General features: G+C 41.4%; 1 protein-coding gene across 2 annotated transcripts in view; it reads right to left on the bottom strand.

Moving 5' to 3' along the window:
- Positions 1-3,324: 3,324 nt before the first annotated feature.
- Positions 3,325-18,496, bottom strand: part of FBLN1 (fibulin 1) — an 82,462-nt gene continuing 67,290 nt past the window's right edge. For both annotated transcript variants that reach the window (XM_080390796.1, XM_080390798.1), the window contains exon 17: positions 3,325-5,727. In XM_080390796.1, coding sequence (XP_080246922.1) covers positions 5,588-5,727 — 140 coding nt within the window. In that variant the 3' untranslated portion in view covers positions 3,325-5,587. The remainder of the gene's footprint in view (positions 5,728-18,496) is intronic.

Raw genomic sequence — 18,496 nt, forward strand, 5'->3', positions numbered from 1 at the left:
TTTTGACTTCACATGGAAGCTGAAGTAGTTGGTGTCTCTTTCTCAAAAACCTTGTGGTGCTATTGACAAGTTGCTCACTGGGGATTTATTTATACACCATCCATCAGATTTATACACTGTTCATCGCTACTGTGCAAGTCACTCCTGTTTCAGCAACCTGTAAAAGCAGTTGCTCTGACGTGTCCGGTCTCTTGCCTCCTCGACGTATATTCCTTGTTCTTCCACTTCTCCATTACCACCAGATTTGCCCACAATGGCAGCTGGGAGGTACCAAGTTCTCTAACAGTCCTGAAGGCACCATCAAGCTGTAATTAGCACGATCAACCTGTAACAGCCTTTCCCTGCAACTCTCCCCTGCAGCCGCTTCCCCAGCTCCCCCGCGGCCTTGGCCACCCACGCTCCAGGCCAGCCCCGACAGGGTGGCTGGGTGACGCTGGGCCGCTCACCCTGGGCACAGTGTTGGCCACCCACGCTCCAGGCCAGCCCCAACAGGGTGGCTGGGTGACGCTGGGCCGCTCACCCTGGGCACAGTGTTGGCCACCCACGCTCCAGGCCAGCCCTGACAGGGTGGCTGGGTGACGCTGGGCCGCTCACCCTGGGGACAGTGTTGGCCACCCACGCTCCAGGCCAGCCCCGACAGGGCGGCTGGGTGATGCTGGGCCGCTCACCCTGGGGACAGTGTTGGCCACCCACGCTCCAGGCCAGCCCCAACAGGGTGGCTGGGTGATGCTGGGCCGCTCACCCTGGGGACAGTGTTGGCCACCCACGCTCCAGGCCAGCCCCGACAGGGCGGCTGGGTGACGCTGGGCCGCTCACCCTGGGGACAGTGTGCGAGGACGGGCTGCCAGCAGCTTCAGCTGGGGCCTACACACAGCCTGGGAGCTGCGCGGGGGCCCTCAGCCTCCGTCCCCGCGCCTCCCGCAGCAGCGAGGTGGTGTTGGCCAGGCCAGGCTGTAATGTCTCGCGTTCAGCTGGCCAGTAAATGCTTCAAGCTGTCAGCTACGATTATTGTGTTCAAAAAGGGTATCTGGCAGCATATTTAACTGGGACTGCACTAAGTGTGTCACCTTTACTTCTGATGAAATTAATTTTTACCCGACTGCCTCTAAACCTGGAATTTTACAGTAAAAACTCAGAATGAGCTTCCCCTGTCTCATCTGTCAATAGCAATTACACCTGGCTGGGCACGGGCTAGACTTTGCTGTGATTTCATGGGAAGTCTGGAATATACATGACATTAAAATGGCTCTGTAGGTAACACACCTACTAGCAAAGGGAACTGATCCTTTGTTTAATTTCTGTGAAGGACTGCCTGCTTGGGAAAGCCCACCCCACAGGCAGTACCCTGGGGTGGGTTTCTTGTCCAGCTGCGTTAGTGATCTCACAAGCAAGAGACTTAGGAGACCAGCCGTCAAGCTCAGATGGGTAAGATAAAGGCAATACAGTCATGGCATGAACATCATCTCCATTCCAGCAGGTGTGAATTGCTCCTCAGGCATCAGGGTTTCTTGTTCTGAAGAGCTTACCTAGCAACCTACACCTAACATACACATACACAGTTTTCTTATACAATACGGCCTAACTGCCACAGAACGCAGAAAAGTCATGTGTCAGCATTCCTGTAAAAGCCTTTCATGGAATACTAAACCCACGCTGCTGAAACATTGCAAGAGGATCACTGAAAGCTGTCACTCACAGAAAATGTTTCTAAGAGCCCATGCACTTTTTTTCTGCCACAGTTGGCACCTACTATTTTCTGCATCATTAACATTTTCAAACAGACAAAACCACCCCAAATATTCATTTGAAAAAGAAAGGTAGCAAGATCACATTGACTGATGAGCAGAGCGTATTCTCTGTGTTCAGTGGAACAAACAGCGTATTTAAACACCTTCTGACACTCACTCCTGGAAGGAGTTGTCTTCACAGCAGTACCAACATACCAGCTGATACAAGGCAGTCAGTGTTGAATTGGTGGCTTTGTGCCACTCTTCAGGGTTAGATAGTACAAAATAATTGCAATTAACTTCAAAATCACCAACTGGATGGGTGAAGTGGATGCTAAAATTTTTCATGGGCCAAACTCGGGTGTAGTGTGATTTTGTGATTGAGACAGGAACACAGTAATGCTGCATGAGCTCCAGATAATGGACATATTCACAACGCTGACAGGCAATTTGCTATGGTTACAGTCAGTCACCAGCGGCTTCCAAGAATTACCATACACTGTAGTTAGGACAGCTACCCTGGAAAGGCACACAGTATATCTCTCCAAATCATGAAATAACTTCTGTCATCAACGCACAAGCTTATCCAGCTATCATACATGGAATGTACTGATTTGAACAGCTAAGAATCTTGTTTGTTCTTCATTGTTAATTGTCCTTGGCTGTTGTTGCAACTATGCTAGGATTACATACACTACGCTATTTTGCTTTCTCTATCTGCTAAGTAGAAAGTAGATCAGTCTATCAGCAAATTGATTTGAAACATTCCTGGTTTGTTATTATTTCACTTGACTAAGGCAAAGGACCTGATTACTCAGAACCACCTATATACACTGAATGCTTACTCAGGCAAACTGTCCTAAACCTGCTAGAAATAATCCTGAGGCAATATTTCCTGCCAGAAGGCTTGTCCTAGGAGCAGTCCCTGTAGCACACAAGAAGTCTTCCCATCTTTGCAGGATGCCTGGTTTTTAGCAGAACAACCTGAGACCTGCTGCTCCCCTTGTCAGGAATCTGGCTAGCACCTGTGAGCCTTTGCTTATTCGAGTGATTTTTGTCTCTCCATATTCATCTAGTGTCAAATAAGATAGTTTATCAGGTAATTTGATCCTATGTAGCATCTGTACTTGTGTGGTATTATTACTTATTCTTTTAATGGTGTATGACTTTTTCCAAGGCGTGTGGTATCATTCTGTGTACAACTGAGCAGATCACTCTTAAAGAGCAGACTACTGAACACTCAGCAGTCTGTGCTTGTTCTTGTCGTTTTCTTCTAAATGCTCATTTACTTGTGATTCTGTTTCCCCTTACACAATTAGAATGATTTGAACTTAGAACTAATCAATCTGTAGAGAGCACAGCAAAAGAAAAGCTCTCAAAGTGAGTGGATCTTGCTGTCAATTTCATAAGCACATTCTCCCACTGGAACAGCTTTAATGATTTGCCAAGAAAAATTGCAGTTTTACTTTGTCCCCCCTGCAACAAATGAAACATTATTGTCACAGGTTTGGATGAAAGAAATATTTAGTATTTCCTATCATTACTAAATTATCTAGTTTTTCTGTACTGATCTATTAAAAGTCAAGACACGTCACAGTGACCATGGCACTAAGCACTCTTTAATTTATTATACACAAACCATGAAATAATCTACTGGATCAATGTTCTCATATGACATCAGGACTATTTAAAAAGCTGCTTGCAATTTTCAAAGATTACTTGGGACAATGTAGGAAAACAGTTTTCCAGGAAGTAGTGGTAATCATGCTTTATGCCATTTTTACCCAAAAATGCAGACAGAAGAAGGGGAGAGGTGTGTGTCTGTGGTGCTTTGTAGTTTCTCCTTTACAGAAAGGAGAAGTTCGTGAATTAGTTTGTTCATCAGTTTGATCCTAAAATTAGATTTCTGCTGTCCCTAAGTTCTTTTCACTGCAACTAAATACCACTTACAGAGGAACTAAAGAATCAAAAATTACAGTCTAGAAAATCAGATGGAAACATTTTTTGTATTTTTGGTACTGAGGCTACTCACTTTTCCCACACTGGCAAGAAAAAGAACGTGATGATATCAGGAGAGTCTTTCATCCTCCTCTTCTTGGAGTCTGTTAGCGTAATAAAATGTTTTACTTTCCAGTCTAAATCAGACTTACATAGGCTAGCAATTCCTGAAGTCAACAGTATCTCCTGTAATCTGGAGTTTTCCAAAATCTCCATCAGTTATTTGAATGATGAAAGGTCACCTGCTACAAATACATCTGCTTCACATCATTTTCCCACAGAAATATGGTAATTATTCGTTGAAATTTTAAGGACTGTAGAGGAAGCCACTGACAGCACTGAACATGTTTTAAGCTGGTGGCATCTTAAACACCAGGCTGTGGGGCTGGGATGCTCTGTAAGTGTGAGGGGAACAAATACCGTCATGAGGGTATCCTTTAGTCAAATTTTATTTATGAGAGTCTGTTATCATAAAATCTTAATTTAAGAAGTAAGGATGCTGCAGGCAAAGAAGTATCCCTGCCACAGAGAACAGAATGAAGACTTCTGTACATATACAGTAAAGTTGCTATGGTCTTTTGGACCATAAAGTTGCAATGGATCAGAGAGGATGATCTTTATTATTCCTATTCAAAGATCATACCTGTAAATGGAGAGATTCTCTTAAACTTCAGGGGCTTCTGTATAAAAGGAAGAGACAAATGCCTAGTGCCAATAATGACCAATGAAATGGGAATCTGTATATATATAAATAAATGATTTGTTTACAAGAGATATATCACACAATTTTTCTGGCAAGCAGAAACCATAGCTTACTTCTTAGTATTTCCCATCTGTCTTACTTTATTTCCTCATATCTTAACAAACTGAAAATGGAGCTATTTATTTTCTGTTCTGTATTAAAAAAGATGCGTTTACTTTGATACCCAGATAACACATTAAACATTCATTTATTTGTGAGAGTTTCATTATATTATTACATATGCCTTGATTTGGTGCATAGGAAGTGTAAAGTTTAACATGCTGATTTTATTACCAATTTTAAGAAGTTATGGAGCTTTACTCTATAATAGACAGGAGATATAGGTCTGAGTTTCCCATGTATTCCTGGGTACAGATGAGACTGGAATTTAAGCAATATGCCTTATCCTTGTAACAGGTTAATTTCAATGAGAGGTACTTGTTTAATTAGAACCAAACATAATCTTACAATCAAATAGTAAGTACAAAAAAAGGAGTAATTTTTTAATATGTGCAATAGCTTGTTAGCCTGTTATTGTTTCTAATTCCTTTTGCACTTCCTCTTGTAGCCATAGCTTTTTAAGTATCTAGGCTAAACTTTTCAGAAATTATTAGCAATTCTGGGCGCCTATTCAGAGTTAACCTATTGGGGCCCAAAAGCAAATGTTTAGCACTTTCTGTGATTCCTTCAAGGTAGTTAATATTAAGGCGAAATTACTAATCCTTACCAAACTTCTCCCATCCAAAGATCCCAAATGTTCATCCCAGTGAACTCTGACATCTATTTCATTCCACATCCTCAGTCACTCTGGTTATCTGGCCAAGGAGCAATAGTTAAGGTCTGCCTAAACATTTAGAGAAGTTTTAAATTTCACTAGGTAGCTGAGCACTTTTACACGCTACTTATTTATACAGACTACATCAGGCTCATTTAATTTGCTCCACCCTATGTCTAATCAACATAATAGCTTGTTATTTGTCTTAAACTATAAACCAAATATTTCAAAATAAAACAACAAAAAAAAACAGTATTGGGTTTTACAAACAAGTATATGACATAATAGTTTGTGGTAATGATTTAGGTTGGAGCAGCTTGCTTGTCTGGGATTTTAAACGCTCTCTTAGAACCAGTACTCAGAGACAAAGATGTGAACATTGACGATGTTACGATGAGATACCACTCCACCCATGACGTAGTTCATCTCCAGTTTCAGGATGGCATGGAAAGGTCCAACAATGGGCCTCACTTGGCGAACTACACCTGTTGGGATAGAAATAGGAGAATCAGATGGGTTTGGATGAACTGCACTCCCCTTCATTTTTAGTATAGCTGATTGAAAGTTATTTTATCTGTTGGTTCTATAAATAGCTTGCAAGAAAGCTTGCAAAATAAGAATAAAATATAACTTTTCAACAAAAATACATTGAAGAATATTTAGAAAGAACACTAAAATGCTAATGGTGGAAAAACTATATATGCTGAAATTACTAAATTATTTTTTTTTTACCTTTTATTGAGAGACATAAATTCTGTAAGCAGTCTCTGACACTGCTTTTTAAGCAGAACATGAGGAGACTTTCCTTAGGTAAACCAGCACACATTGCCCTGAGGAGTACATGAGGATGCACACCTGGGAATGCTGTGCAATTTCTGGTACCATGTTGAAATCTGATTTTCATTTGGAACAGTAGAAATTATTTGTAATGCAGTCAAATCAACACTTTCCCTATAAACATCAGACAACACTAATCTGTAAATTGTTAGCGTACCACATCATGGATGGACAACCCCACTGGAAGCAATGAGAATAAAAGCAGGGGAGTTTAAGGAGCAAAGGGGGACTATCACAGCATCTGTTCCTGTGTCATTCCTCACATGAATGCTGGCCATTCCATCACCAGCATCAGGGCTTGATAATGAGGAAGGAAGTGGCAAGGGAGAAGTGAGCCGTGTCATCCAGGGCTCTAGTCCTTTGGTTTGTTTTACATGGAGGAGCCCCAGTGCCAGGACACAGCAGGACGGGGACTGCTGGGGGCTGAGAGTGGTGGGGTCCTCAGACAGGGCAGGGCTTCTCCAGACAGACAGGATGGGGGGCAGCCAGGTTCAACCAAGGGCCCAAATCACCAGGCAAAGTCATGGTAATGATGCTGCACCAAAGTCCGACCGTGGAGTCAATGTGTAGGTCAATCAAAGACCTACAACTTGATGGAGCTGGAGACCACCCCTCTTTTAGCACTGCTCAGGCAGGGACTGAAGCTGAAATGGGGCTCCTGGACTCTGGGCAGGGTGTGGAAGAGGACTTCAGGGAGGCCCATTTGGGCCATGAGGTCTTATTGGTGCCTTGACATTAAGCGGCTAAACAGAATAGCATTACAGCTTCAGACCTACACAAAAGAAAGTCAACAGGAGCTTTGCCATTGACCCTGAAGGCTCAAGATTAGATCATAAACGTGTTCTCACTTTGTGGTTATTTTCTAGATCCGGTGTACAGAGTAGGGAGCTACCAAACAGCTCTCATTGGGAAGATGTATCCAAAATGTCAAACTCATGTGAACCCAAGGTCATCCAGCAGGCACAGGGAATCTGGTGGAGACACCCCTCCTCAGACACCTCCTGCTGACAACTGACTTACCTAGCAGGGTGTTTGATTCAGAAGGAAATACACAGTTTAAGAAAGGCTTATTTAGATGTATCCCTTCTGCATGCTGGGGGTTACGTTTCATGAGCCTGCAGCACACCAGCACCTTCCCAGAGTCCCAGCCAAACTCCTATAGCAGTCCCCTACAAACACATCAGCTTGAAATCTTATAGGAGGGATATACATTTGCTTATGCAGGCTGTCAGCACCTTCTTCTAAGGCAGTGGTGACATTACAGTTTTGTCCTGTTTAAACACTAATATCTTCATTATGCAGTGAAATTGCAAACTCTTCACCACATTCACTTTGCTTGCCATATTTAATACACTTTTAAAGCATCCTTCTTCCTACAATTTATATGTACATACATACATATGTATATATGTGTGCTTATGTTATTAATTTTTTTTTAGTTCTCTGGGCTACTCTCCTGCCCCTTATAAAAATGACTGGACTTGGCAGATGATAAATTGAAAAGAAAAGCTGTGCTAAAATCACCCTCTCTTTAGGGTAGCATTTAAAGCATTTTGCTAACAACACGTCACATCATTGCAGGCACTTTTTTAACTGACAACCACAGAAACAGGCAGCATTGGAATCACTCAGTGCTGGCAAGCTGTTTGACTGCTAGCAGTTCATGAAGTGATCACCAAGCCTCGGATGGCAAAGGTTGCTGTTTCCATTCAGCAGTCTTTTTGTAGTGTTGTCTACACTTTATTGCTATACTCTACTACCCTCTAGTCTAGAAGTGGGATTGCAATTTGTTTTTTTTCTGATGTGATGCAATTCTACTCATGATGGCTTATGCCACAGTACGGCATCTACCCGTTCATTGTTGATGTAGCATTCAAAGCAATTAGTAACTTTCTCATTCTTGCTTGGATGCGTCTTGCTAATAGGCAGAAAAAATGGAACATTTACTTTTAAGGTGGAACAGGCAAACACACTGTGATCCACGTGGCAGTACTTTTCCACACAGTTCTCTTGCTGCAGTTCTAAAATCAAACCTAGTAACGGTCTGAAAAGCAAATGCTGCACATTCTAAGACAGCTATACTGAAGCAAGAAATGGAAGAAATGTACAAAGAAACACAATACTCTTGTTATATTTATTTATCCTGTTTGTTGTGCCAATGTCCTAGATGGTCCTGAAATGACCACCAGTGCAAAAGAACTATTTCCTTTCCTCCCCTATAAAATAAATAGGGTGATGCAGTCAGATGGGTTTGTGCTACAGCATGTGTAGAATTGTAGGATGCAGTTGTTCTAAATGGGCAGAAGGGGGTGGGTGGGGGTGGGGGGGTGGGGGCAGGAAGAGTAAGGAAAAAATCTTGAAATGTTCTACTAGACAAAAGCATATGACAGGTTTCCAGCTCTTGGCAGATTTACTCATTGAGAGCTTTCCAAAGTTTTTTGGTGAAAAGTGCTAAAATATAAAACCTGGCTATTGTTTTCCACCAAAATGAATGACAAATGTGAGTGGAAGCCATGCAATAGCGAAGCTGCTCAAAGCCTGAAACCTGGCTACACGCTTATCCAACTCCCAGTGATCGATCCTGTTGCAGTGGTCCTAGGATTTGTCTCAGAAATGCTGTTAAAGGCTACCCGCTACAATGCGTCACTGCCTTTTGATGCTACCTGTGTCTGATTCTCTAATGTCTTGCACCTTTCATGTCAGGTACATAGGACACGCAGCTATTTCAAACTCCAACAAGGCCAGCGGTTCCATATCTAATAATTCTGGATGTTTTTAAGTGACATGAATTTATCAGTTACTGAAACATTTGCATAAACATGTTCCTTTTGGCAGACTAATGCTGGGTCCAGATTTGTGGTCTGGCATCCTTCAGCATTTAGAGCTGAATATTAAGTATAAAACCATACTTCACAGAAATAGGAAGGTTACAATTTTTAAATGTACTGAAAAATCAAAAAATGTAGAAATTAAGCAGTTGCTTTTGATCTCTTTTTTACCAGTCTAAATCAAAAAAAGCTGGATGGCGCCACTCAGATTTGACATAGGGATAACTGCAGACTGGAACCTGGTCCTGGACCACTGTAGCAGTGCACACTGTCCTGTGAGTCACACTATAGAATATCAGGAGAACAATGGTGGTGTTGCTCATTGAATGACCTTAAAACAGAGGGCTTTCAAATACCACCATCAGCTGGCCCTCTCTGCGACCAAAGCTGCAGACTCTACAGTTGGTAAATGTGGTCAGTTTATTTAAGCAAGTTCACCCAAATCTTTTTCCAACAAAGTTGGATTTCAGTTAGGTTAGCATTTTGCACAAAAAAAAACAACACACAGGAGAACATTTGTCTATATTAAACCGGGGTAAATCATTGATAATAAATAAACAAGGAGATCCACACTTTTGCTGAATTCCACGTGCCAGGTAATCCTGAGCGTCTGGGTTGTCTTGCCTTACAGGCACCTCTATGCAAGCAGGTGCTGTTACCCTCCAGTCTGATGTGCTGCTGTTGCTGTTTATACTCTTCAGTTCATAACCTGTGACCCAAACACAGACTCAACCTACAGAAAACCCTATGTGTCACAGGCCAGGCAGACTACTTTCCATCGGTTCACCTTTGTTTGGTTTTGCTTTTTTGTTAACTGAGCAGAGGTGTTATTACATGTCCCAAATCTGCCTGGGTATCTTCATGGTTTGCTGACCTCCTTTTAGAAAACAACGGTAAGACTTCTTTTTTTGCCCTTATTGTAAACACAGTCTACACCCATCCTTTTCATCTGCTATCTGTATAAGCAAACAGCCCTGGCTTGAGAGGCAGTAAGTTTTTGGATGTCACAGTTATTTCTGCAGTGGTAAGTCTGACCATGGCCCAGAACTTTTAAAACTGTGTACTTAATACACAGAGATATACATTACATCGTTATATAATATTTATATAATTACATAGTACATGTTATTATATATAATAATTATTATATTATATTATAATTAGACATCATAATAATATATTGGTGATATATATTCAATATATTACAAGATATATTAATATCTTGTAATTCATACACAAGCGCTGTTCTCTTGCCCTGTTTCTTCTTCTTTCATGTTTCATATTTAAATTTTGTCTAACGTAAAAGTATGTCACCATGTGTAATGAAGACATCAACCTAAATAATATATAACACTTATTTTGAAGTGAGAATATTGACAACAACCAACAGTCTTAGAGCCACGGTCACTGGATTACTGAGGCTTTGCTCACCAAGGAAGATGGAATAAGTAAGACAGCAAGGTTAATATTGTTAATCTTCCTAAGCTTTCAGCAGAATTTCTATTATTGTAATCAGATGCCACAGGTATTCCTTGGCTTGTCTATACCTCTTTAAGATATCATTACATTTCTCTGCTTTGAAATATGTGAGACCCTCAGGCAATTCACCTCTGTGTCTCGTTTCTGCTTGTATTTTTGCATTAGGCAGCCAATTTGCTAAGAAGCTGGATTTTGAACTTAGGAGACACACTGCTGTTTTGTTACCACATTAAACCACTCTGGATGACAAGTCCCCATGTTATAATGCATTAACATTCTGTCTCCAGAAATCCAGACTCCTGATCCTGACTCCCGTTCTATGCTCACTGCCCAGTATGCTGAAGGAGCATTTGCAAACTCTATAAAATACTTTTTAAAAAAGCACTTTTCTTCTTTTTTTCCCACTGTTAGCCACAAAATCTGCAGCAATTACACTTGTAATGAGTCTGGGTTACTGTGCTCCTTACACCTCTTGCTGAACACTGCATTTGCATTTTCTCTAGAGAAAGTTCCTCTAACAGGGATCTCCATGGTTTACTGGAAAGCAAAGCAGAGCCAAAGAAGCTTATTTTCACCCTGCCACTAAAAAAGGCTGTTTTGCGTTGGTAGAGGAGATGCATTATGTTATGTTTTCAGTTCCAGAGATGAAGGTTGCAGGATTTCCCACAGGGAGTGATTCTCGTCTGTCGTCAAATATTTAAATCTGTACCATCGTAAGAACATAGTACAGATGTAAGCTGCATCCATTCCTCAAAAAGAGAGCCCCAGATAACCTAAACTTCTAAGGACCCCCACAAAACCAAGCTGAGAAGAGTTAGTGGAGCAGGCAAGAAATCAGAGGCCGAAGGGAAAGGCAACAGGGCCTGCTGATTACTGGGGAGCTGTATCTGATGACTGCTGGAAGAGGGGATGTGCTGAAGTAAACCTCCCCTTGCCTTACCTGCATGTGCATATGCAGGCATATATATCTGTGTATATATAAACAATCCAAACTATGGCCAAATGAAAAGTTGTTCTTCCAAATAACCTGTGGGCTATGCTCAATAAGATACACTAAACACAGTTATCAAAAAAGCGATCAATTCCCTCAACCACATTTCAAGCTTTGTGTTAAGTAACAAGGACAAGAGTTCTTTCCCTCTCACCACCTTGCCAGCTTTCCCCCCGTACACGGGGTTACAGCTGTATCGCTTCGTTCCGCTCATCACATGCCAAAGGATAGTGGCATGTGCTGACCAAACAAAATTACTACTTTTTTTTCCTTTGCACTCACAGCAAGCACACAGTCTCCTTTCTGTGATTCTTCTTAGATGGCAAGTTAACAAAGAGACACGTGGCTTTTTACTGTCAGTTGAATCCAACAGTTTTGCCCTCTTTTTCATTAGTGCAGGACTTTACACTTGACAGTACAGGTGGGTACTAATTTAGACAGTTTTTTTCTGGGAACAAACAATTTATTTAGGAAAAATTGCTGGGTTTTTACATTGTAATGTTTTTTATGTTTACAGTTTTTTACATTGTTTAATTGTATGATCTATGGTCAGCTAAAAACTGACCACAAACTGCCTAAACTTGGGGTGGATGGTGAGAAGTTACTGACTGAGAGAGCATGAGGTGGTAAAAAGAACAACCTACTTTTCTGATTCATTAATCTATAGTTAACATATTAATCCTGTCCTAAACAGAACAAAACACATCTTTTTATTCATTCTGAGACCTATTTTAAATTAAACAATCTGTAAAATGGTATCTAAAATCACAAGAATGGGATATACATTTGAAATACCACAGGCAGACAAACAAGTCTGAGCATAGCTCATTGTTCACTTTTCCTTCAAAATAAGCACACAGTGCTATTGAATTATTTTTTTCATATTTGCATTCTGGCCATGAATTATTAAAATTAATTTTCACAAATCAGAAACTAATAGGACAACTGAGAATTAGTTTTCATTCACTCTACTGCAAGCGGAACTACTGACCATACACACACAAAAAAAAAATATTTCACATTAGTTAGAATTAACAGCAACTTGGTATATGAAATATGATATAAATTATCATGTGGAATACAGTTCCACAGGAATGTTAATAGAAGCTCCATTGTAAATTACAGTCACAGACAGCAAAGGGTCTAAGGGCTGAGGAAAGCTAAAGATTCTCCTAGGATCTTCCTGGAAATTCTTGTACGTGATGCTGTTTCTTTGCCCCTGATAACACAGCCTGTTTCACTGGCTGCCTCGCTCTGAGGTCCCCAGGCAATTTCTAACCAAGTACACCCCAGCAAGGCAGGCAGGACAGCAGAGTCAAAAAGCTGAGCAGGGTACAAGGCTTAACAGTTGAGAGGCAGGAACACAGACCAGGGCTGAAAAATGCATAGCTTGTTCATGCAGAATGTATGACATTTCGGTAGCAATAGGCTCATTTCTATTCTTGATGAGATAAATAAAATCCCACGTGAGGAGCATAAGAGCCCAAGCAAATCAGAATTTCCCCTAAATTTCCTAATCCTTGGGCTATGGGTATACAGGTCTGCTTGTAAGCAAAAGCTAAAGTCCATCACAAAATGTGCCCCCTTTGAAAAAAACACAGGAAGGACTGGCAAGTGAGTGTGCTATTACATAGTGAGAGTGAGTGCCATCTATTTTCAGATGGAACTTTTGGGATGAGCTGCTAGTGACACCTACAAGAGAGATTTCAATGACACAAAAAACACCTTATAATTTTTCCTCTAGCTATTTTCCTTGTGTTTTAAATGGATTCTTGGAACATGAAATGATTAATTTGGAAAAATTCAAGTACCAGAATGTGGTAAGAGCTGTGGAACTAGAGCCTAAATTCAACTGAAACTCAGGTAATTTGTTGGGCTTTATATTAACTTCCAAATAATTACAGCCTATGTTCTGAAGACCTACATTTGGCTGTTCCTTGATCTCTGTTTACCCACAAAAAAACCACTCTGGTCCTTTTTACAGCCTTGTCAGAGATGAATAGTCCTAGCTGCCACAATGCAACAATAACTACCCTTTTTAAAGCAATGGATCTTTGGGAATCACAAAAATAGCCTTTAAATAGTCTGCTAGTCTGTGTCAGGCCACGAGTATGTATGATTATATACAAAGGATGGACATAGGCTCTCCCCTAATATTAGCGATCTTCTTTGGTGCCATGTGGATGTTGCAGTAATGAAGCCGAGAGGTTATCACCTCAGCCTCCTGGAACCTAAAGGCATTGCACAGCTATTAAAGAAAAGTAGCCCAAAACACTGGCACGCTAGCAGTAATGTGTGGTGAACAACTTTTTGTAGGGGAAAAGCATGCTGAGTTTCCCTTAAGCAATACAAGAAGACCAATCTTCTCATGTTAATGCAAGATCCTGGACTATAATTCAGTAATTTCAAGTTTGCTTTTCTCCTCAAGGCCTCTTCCTTTATACTGCTGGCCAAGATTTTCAAAATTACGAATAAACATCTCAGATGCATCAGTGTTTCTTAAGAGCCTAGTCATAGTTTTAAAAGAGATGTTCAGGCAATTAGGAAGTTTAGGACCAGGGAAATGATCACTGCAGTGGCTATTTTAAAAGGTAAAGTTGATACAATCATTCCAGAAATGAACAAGAGAAAAAAAAAAAAAAAAGAAAAAAAAAGCCATGAATAAATGCTTCCTTGGATCAAACCATAGACAATGAGTTGAAGGTTAGGCTTGAATACCAGACTATTCCAGTCTACAACATGTAAATACATATCTATAGCATGAAGCCAAAACTATATAGCCAAATTGGGTTTTGGCTCTGTAGCCCTCAACTCAAACTAGTCATGTTAAGATTTGCAATAAAAAAGTTATTTCTTTTTCAGTGCTCATTACAAATATACAAAGTTCATCAACAGGGTTGAAAAATAATTCACATCCTGGTCACAAACAGAAAATACATATTTTAGGCTCTTTTATCAATTTTTTTCTGTAAAAAGCTTTGGGGCTTTGCATATGTTAAAGTTTAATTAAATTCCTTTCCCAAAGGCTGCTCTTTATTCCAAAATGTTATGTCAAAGTAATGATTCTTAATGTTTAAATTGCTCTGCCAGCATAGTTACTAGAGTACTTACTGACCTATACCATGCCAGGGGAGATGGCAAGTGAATAAACTGTTGGATAATTCCACAATGTATCCTAGCTTTGAAAAGATAATCCTTCAACCATTGCACATTAGGGAATATCTTACTACATTTGGTAGAGTGAAAGCTGCAAAGTTTCCCCTTTAGTAGCAATCCAGTCCTGTCATGTTTTCAACGTCATTGCAAACCAGTATCAGAACCACATAATAGTTGAGGCAGGAAGCACCTCCGAAGACCGTCTGTACAAGCCCTTGCTCAAAGCAGAGTCACCAAGAGCATGTTGGTCTGGGCTCTGTTCACTCTGGGTTTGAGTATCTCTAGGGATGGAGATTCTACAGCTCCAGGCAACATGTTCCAGTGTTCAACCACCTTTTAAATAAAGTTTTTTCATATGTTTAAATGGAATGGCTGGTATTTCAGTTTGTGACCATCGACTCTTGTCCTTTCCACACCGCTGAGAAGAGTCTGTCTCTGTCTTCTTTATTCTGTCCCATTAAATTGATCAGATACCTTGAGCCTCCTCCAGGCTGAACAGTCCCAGCTCTCAGCCTCTCCTCAAATGACAGATGCTCCAGTACCTTAATCATCTTAATTGCCGTCTTCTCTCCACTCTGTCCACGTCGTTCTTACAGCAGGAAGCCCAGAGCTGGACACAGCACTCAGTGGTGACCTCACCAGTGCTGGTAGAGGGGAAGGATGACCCCCTTGAGCCTGCTGGCAACACTCTTCCTAATGCAGCCCACTGGCTGCTTTTGGCACAAGGGCATGTCATCAGTTCATGATCAACTTAGTATCCACCAGGATCCCCAGGTCTTCCTCTGCAGAGCTGCCTTCCAGCTGGTAAGCCTCCAGTGTGTACTGGTACACAGGGTTATTGCTGCCCTGGGGCAGGACTCTGTATTCCCTTTGCTGAACTTCATGAGGTTCCTGTCAGACCATTACTCCAGACAGCTGAGGTCCCTCTGAATAGCAGTACAACCCTTGAGTGTATCAGCCACTCAGCACAGTTTTGTTTCCTCTTCAAACCTGGTAAGGTGCACTCTATCCCAGGCCATTAAGAAACCGGGCCCAGTATCGATCCTCTAGATACACCACTGGTGACTGGCTGCCAGCTGCGCTTCTGTTCACAACCCTTGGAGCCTGGCAGTTCAGTGTTTTCAGTTTACCTCACAGTTCATTTACCCAGTCTGCAATTCCTCAGGCTGCCTATGAGGACATTAAGGGAGACGGGTGTTGAAAGCCTTACTAAAGTCAAGATAAGCAACATCCGCTCTTCTCTCATCCACTAATCCAGTCACCTCTTTGCAGAAGGCCGAGAGGTTGGTCAGGCATGATTTCCCCGTCATTAATCCTTGCTGACTACTCCCAGTCACCTCCTTGTCCTTAACATATTTGGAAATGGTTTCCAGGCAGATTTGCTCCATCACTTTCCCAGGGACCGCTGTGAGGCTGACCAGCCTGTAGTTCCCTAGGTCCTCTTTCTTGGCCTTCCTGAAGAGTGCAGTGACATTTGCCTTCTCCCAGTCCATGGGAACTTCTGATCACAACCTTTCAAAGACAACTGAGAGTGGCCTTGCAATGACATTGGCTAGTTCCCTCAGTGCTTGTGGTGGCCCACCTCAGCTCCCATGAACTTGGGTATGTCCAGTTTGCTTAAATGTTCCCTAACCTGATCCTCCTCCCCCCAGGGTATTTCTTGCTCCAGAGCATCCTGTTGCCCTGAGGGCCTCAGGACTCCTGAAGGCCAGTCTTATCAGTAAAGAATGAGACAAAGGCAGCACTGAATACTTCAGCTTTTTCCATGTCTTTTGACACCAGGTCTCCTGCCCCATTCAGAAGCAGGTCCACATTTTTCCCAGTCTTCCTTTTGCTGTTGATGTGCTTGTAGAAGCCCTTCTTTTTGCTCTTCACAGCAGTGGACTGTGCCTCCACAGGCAGTCTCACAGGCATTATGTTCCTCCAGTCCTCCTCAGTTCATGACTGTGCCTAAAGGCACAATCTAGCTGTCAAACTGCAGGCATTTCCCAGACCACCAGATGTCTGATGACTTCAGAAAGTTAATGTACACCTTAGATTCTTCCATCTCTCAAAAGCTAAACAGTCGTCTTCATTTTTTTTCTCTCTCTCTTTTTTTCTGTGCAAGCTATCTATATTTCTCTCAATTATTTGTGACAATAACAACACAGGCTCCTGCTATGTGGTGCTCTATAGTTTCTGATATAATCTGTTTTATTAATAAGTGGCTGCTCTTTGGAAAATGAAATATATCTTGGTAATCATCACTGCAGGCATCAAATCATATACAGAAAAATAGCTCTGAAGATATCATTAATCCTTGAGCTGCCACACTTGACAAAAATAAATACGGTTAAAGGATTCAGAAAACTCATTAATCAAAACACAAGTAGTGAAATAGATTTCCTCTTGCTTTGAAGTATATTGCCCTCATAACATTGTGAATTAGACCTTCGTTCAAGTTTGATGGCGAACACTTCACAAAGTAACAGATTTGGAGAATCAAGTTAGAGTTGGATGTTAACAAGGTTTCTATGCTGATGGAAAACTGCTTCGCAGCAGTGTGGCTGGCAATACATATCTTTGCTGAAGTACCTGGGGACAAGATTTTCAACATCATGACCTTGTCAAACATGAACCTCCCAGATCTTTATTCAAATTCCTAAGAAAATGGCCTAATTATCAACTTTTGAGCAACCAAGTGCATATAAAAAGAAGTCAGTTTGGACACAAATAAAATCTCACTTTCATAAGTTACACGGCATTTAGGGTGATTTCACTGTTGGTGTAAGCTGATCAAAAATAGTGGTCCTGCTATATCCTCCACCCCTTCTCTTGGATTAACAACTGAGAGAAAAGAACCAAAAATGTAGCTTGCTGCACAAGCACTAACACTGACAACAGGGAAAGGGCCGGAGCCTTTGTTCAGAGGTAGATGGGAAAGGGGGAACTCCCTTTTGAGCACCAACAAAGCTCGAGGTCACTTAATACAACCCCAATGTTCCTGATTAGGGAACAGAAAGGCAATGGTGACTTAGGTGCTGTAACAGTGAGTATTGCACCACTGGCCTGAAGGGGACTCCTGATGCCTTGGGCCAGTTGGATTGCAGTGCTGACCACGGTGGGGTGGCATGTTATCTCAGGGAGAGACAAAAATGCCTGTGTCCCTGCAGCAATTCCGTAACCGCGACCCAAAAGTGCAGCTCCAAGCTGTACTGTATCCTCCTCTGAGAGGTGTCATAGAGCAGGGGGGTAGGACAAGATGCCCCTCAGAAAAAAACAGCAGTGTAACGAGGTGGGCCTGCGCCTGTGCCCATAAGCTACACTTATTGCTCAGATCCCTCCTGTGCTCAGAGGATCTATTGATCACTGTAATCATTTACAAGGCACATAAAGACAAAGCTCTCCTTTAAAGACTGTCCAAACAATTGTGTCTAAAACTCTCCAGGTACTTGTAGCCTTTGAAGTTTCAACCTAGGGTGCAAGTCTTAGTTTATATTTAGCTAAAACTGAATCTGCTTCTCTTTTTGCCTTTCCTTTCACCTCTAAAGAAAAAAAGAAAAAGGAAATTACAGCACAGGAATTACATTTCAGCATGAAAAAGGATCTTTCTGCCTTATTCAACAGATCAGAAATTTGGGATTCAATTTACTATAAATGTTACCCTTCAACCACTCAATGAAATTTAATTTTGTTAACACTTGGGCTTCTCTAGAAAGCTTTGATTGCTGAAATGCATCAAATAAAGAGGCAATAAAGAGGCCTCATGGTATTAATACAATTTTTGGCCAGAAACAAATGGTAAATATTTTCAAAGCTATTATCTGTCATGTTGGATCATATGGAGCCTTGGTATTACGAAAGAATTAAAAACAACCTTTGATTTTACTGAGGTTTGGCTAGTTTACAAATACTGTGATCTTTATTAAGGATACCAAATAACTTCAGAGAGATGTGCTCTTATCTTGGTTTGGCAAACTTGAA

The sequence above is a fragment of the Falco punctatus genome, assembly GCF_963210335.1.
Source record: "Falco punctatus genome assembly, chromosome: 6".
In the NCBI taxonomy this organism is placed as follows: Eukaryota; Metazoa; Chordata; class Aves; order Falconiformes; family Falconidae; genus Falco; species Falco punctatus.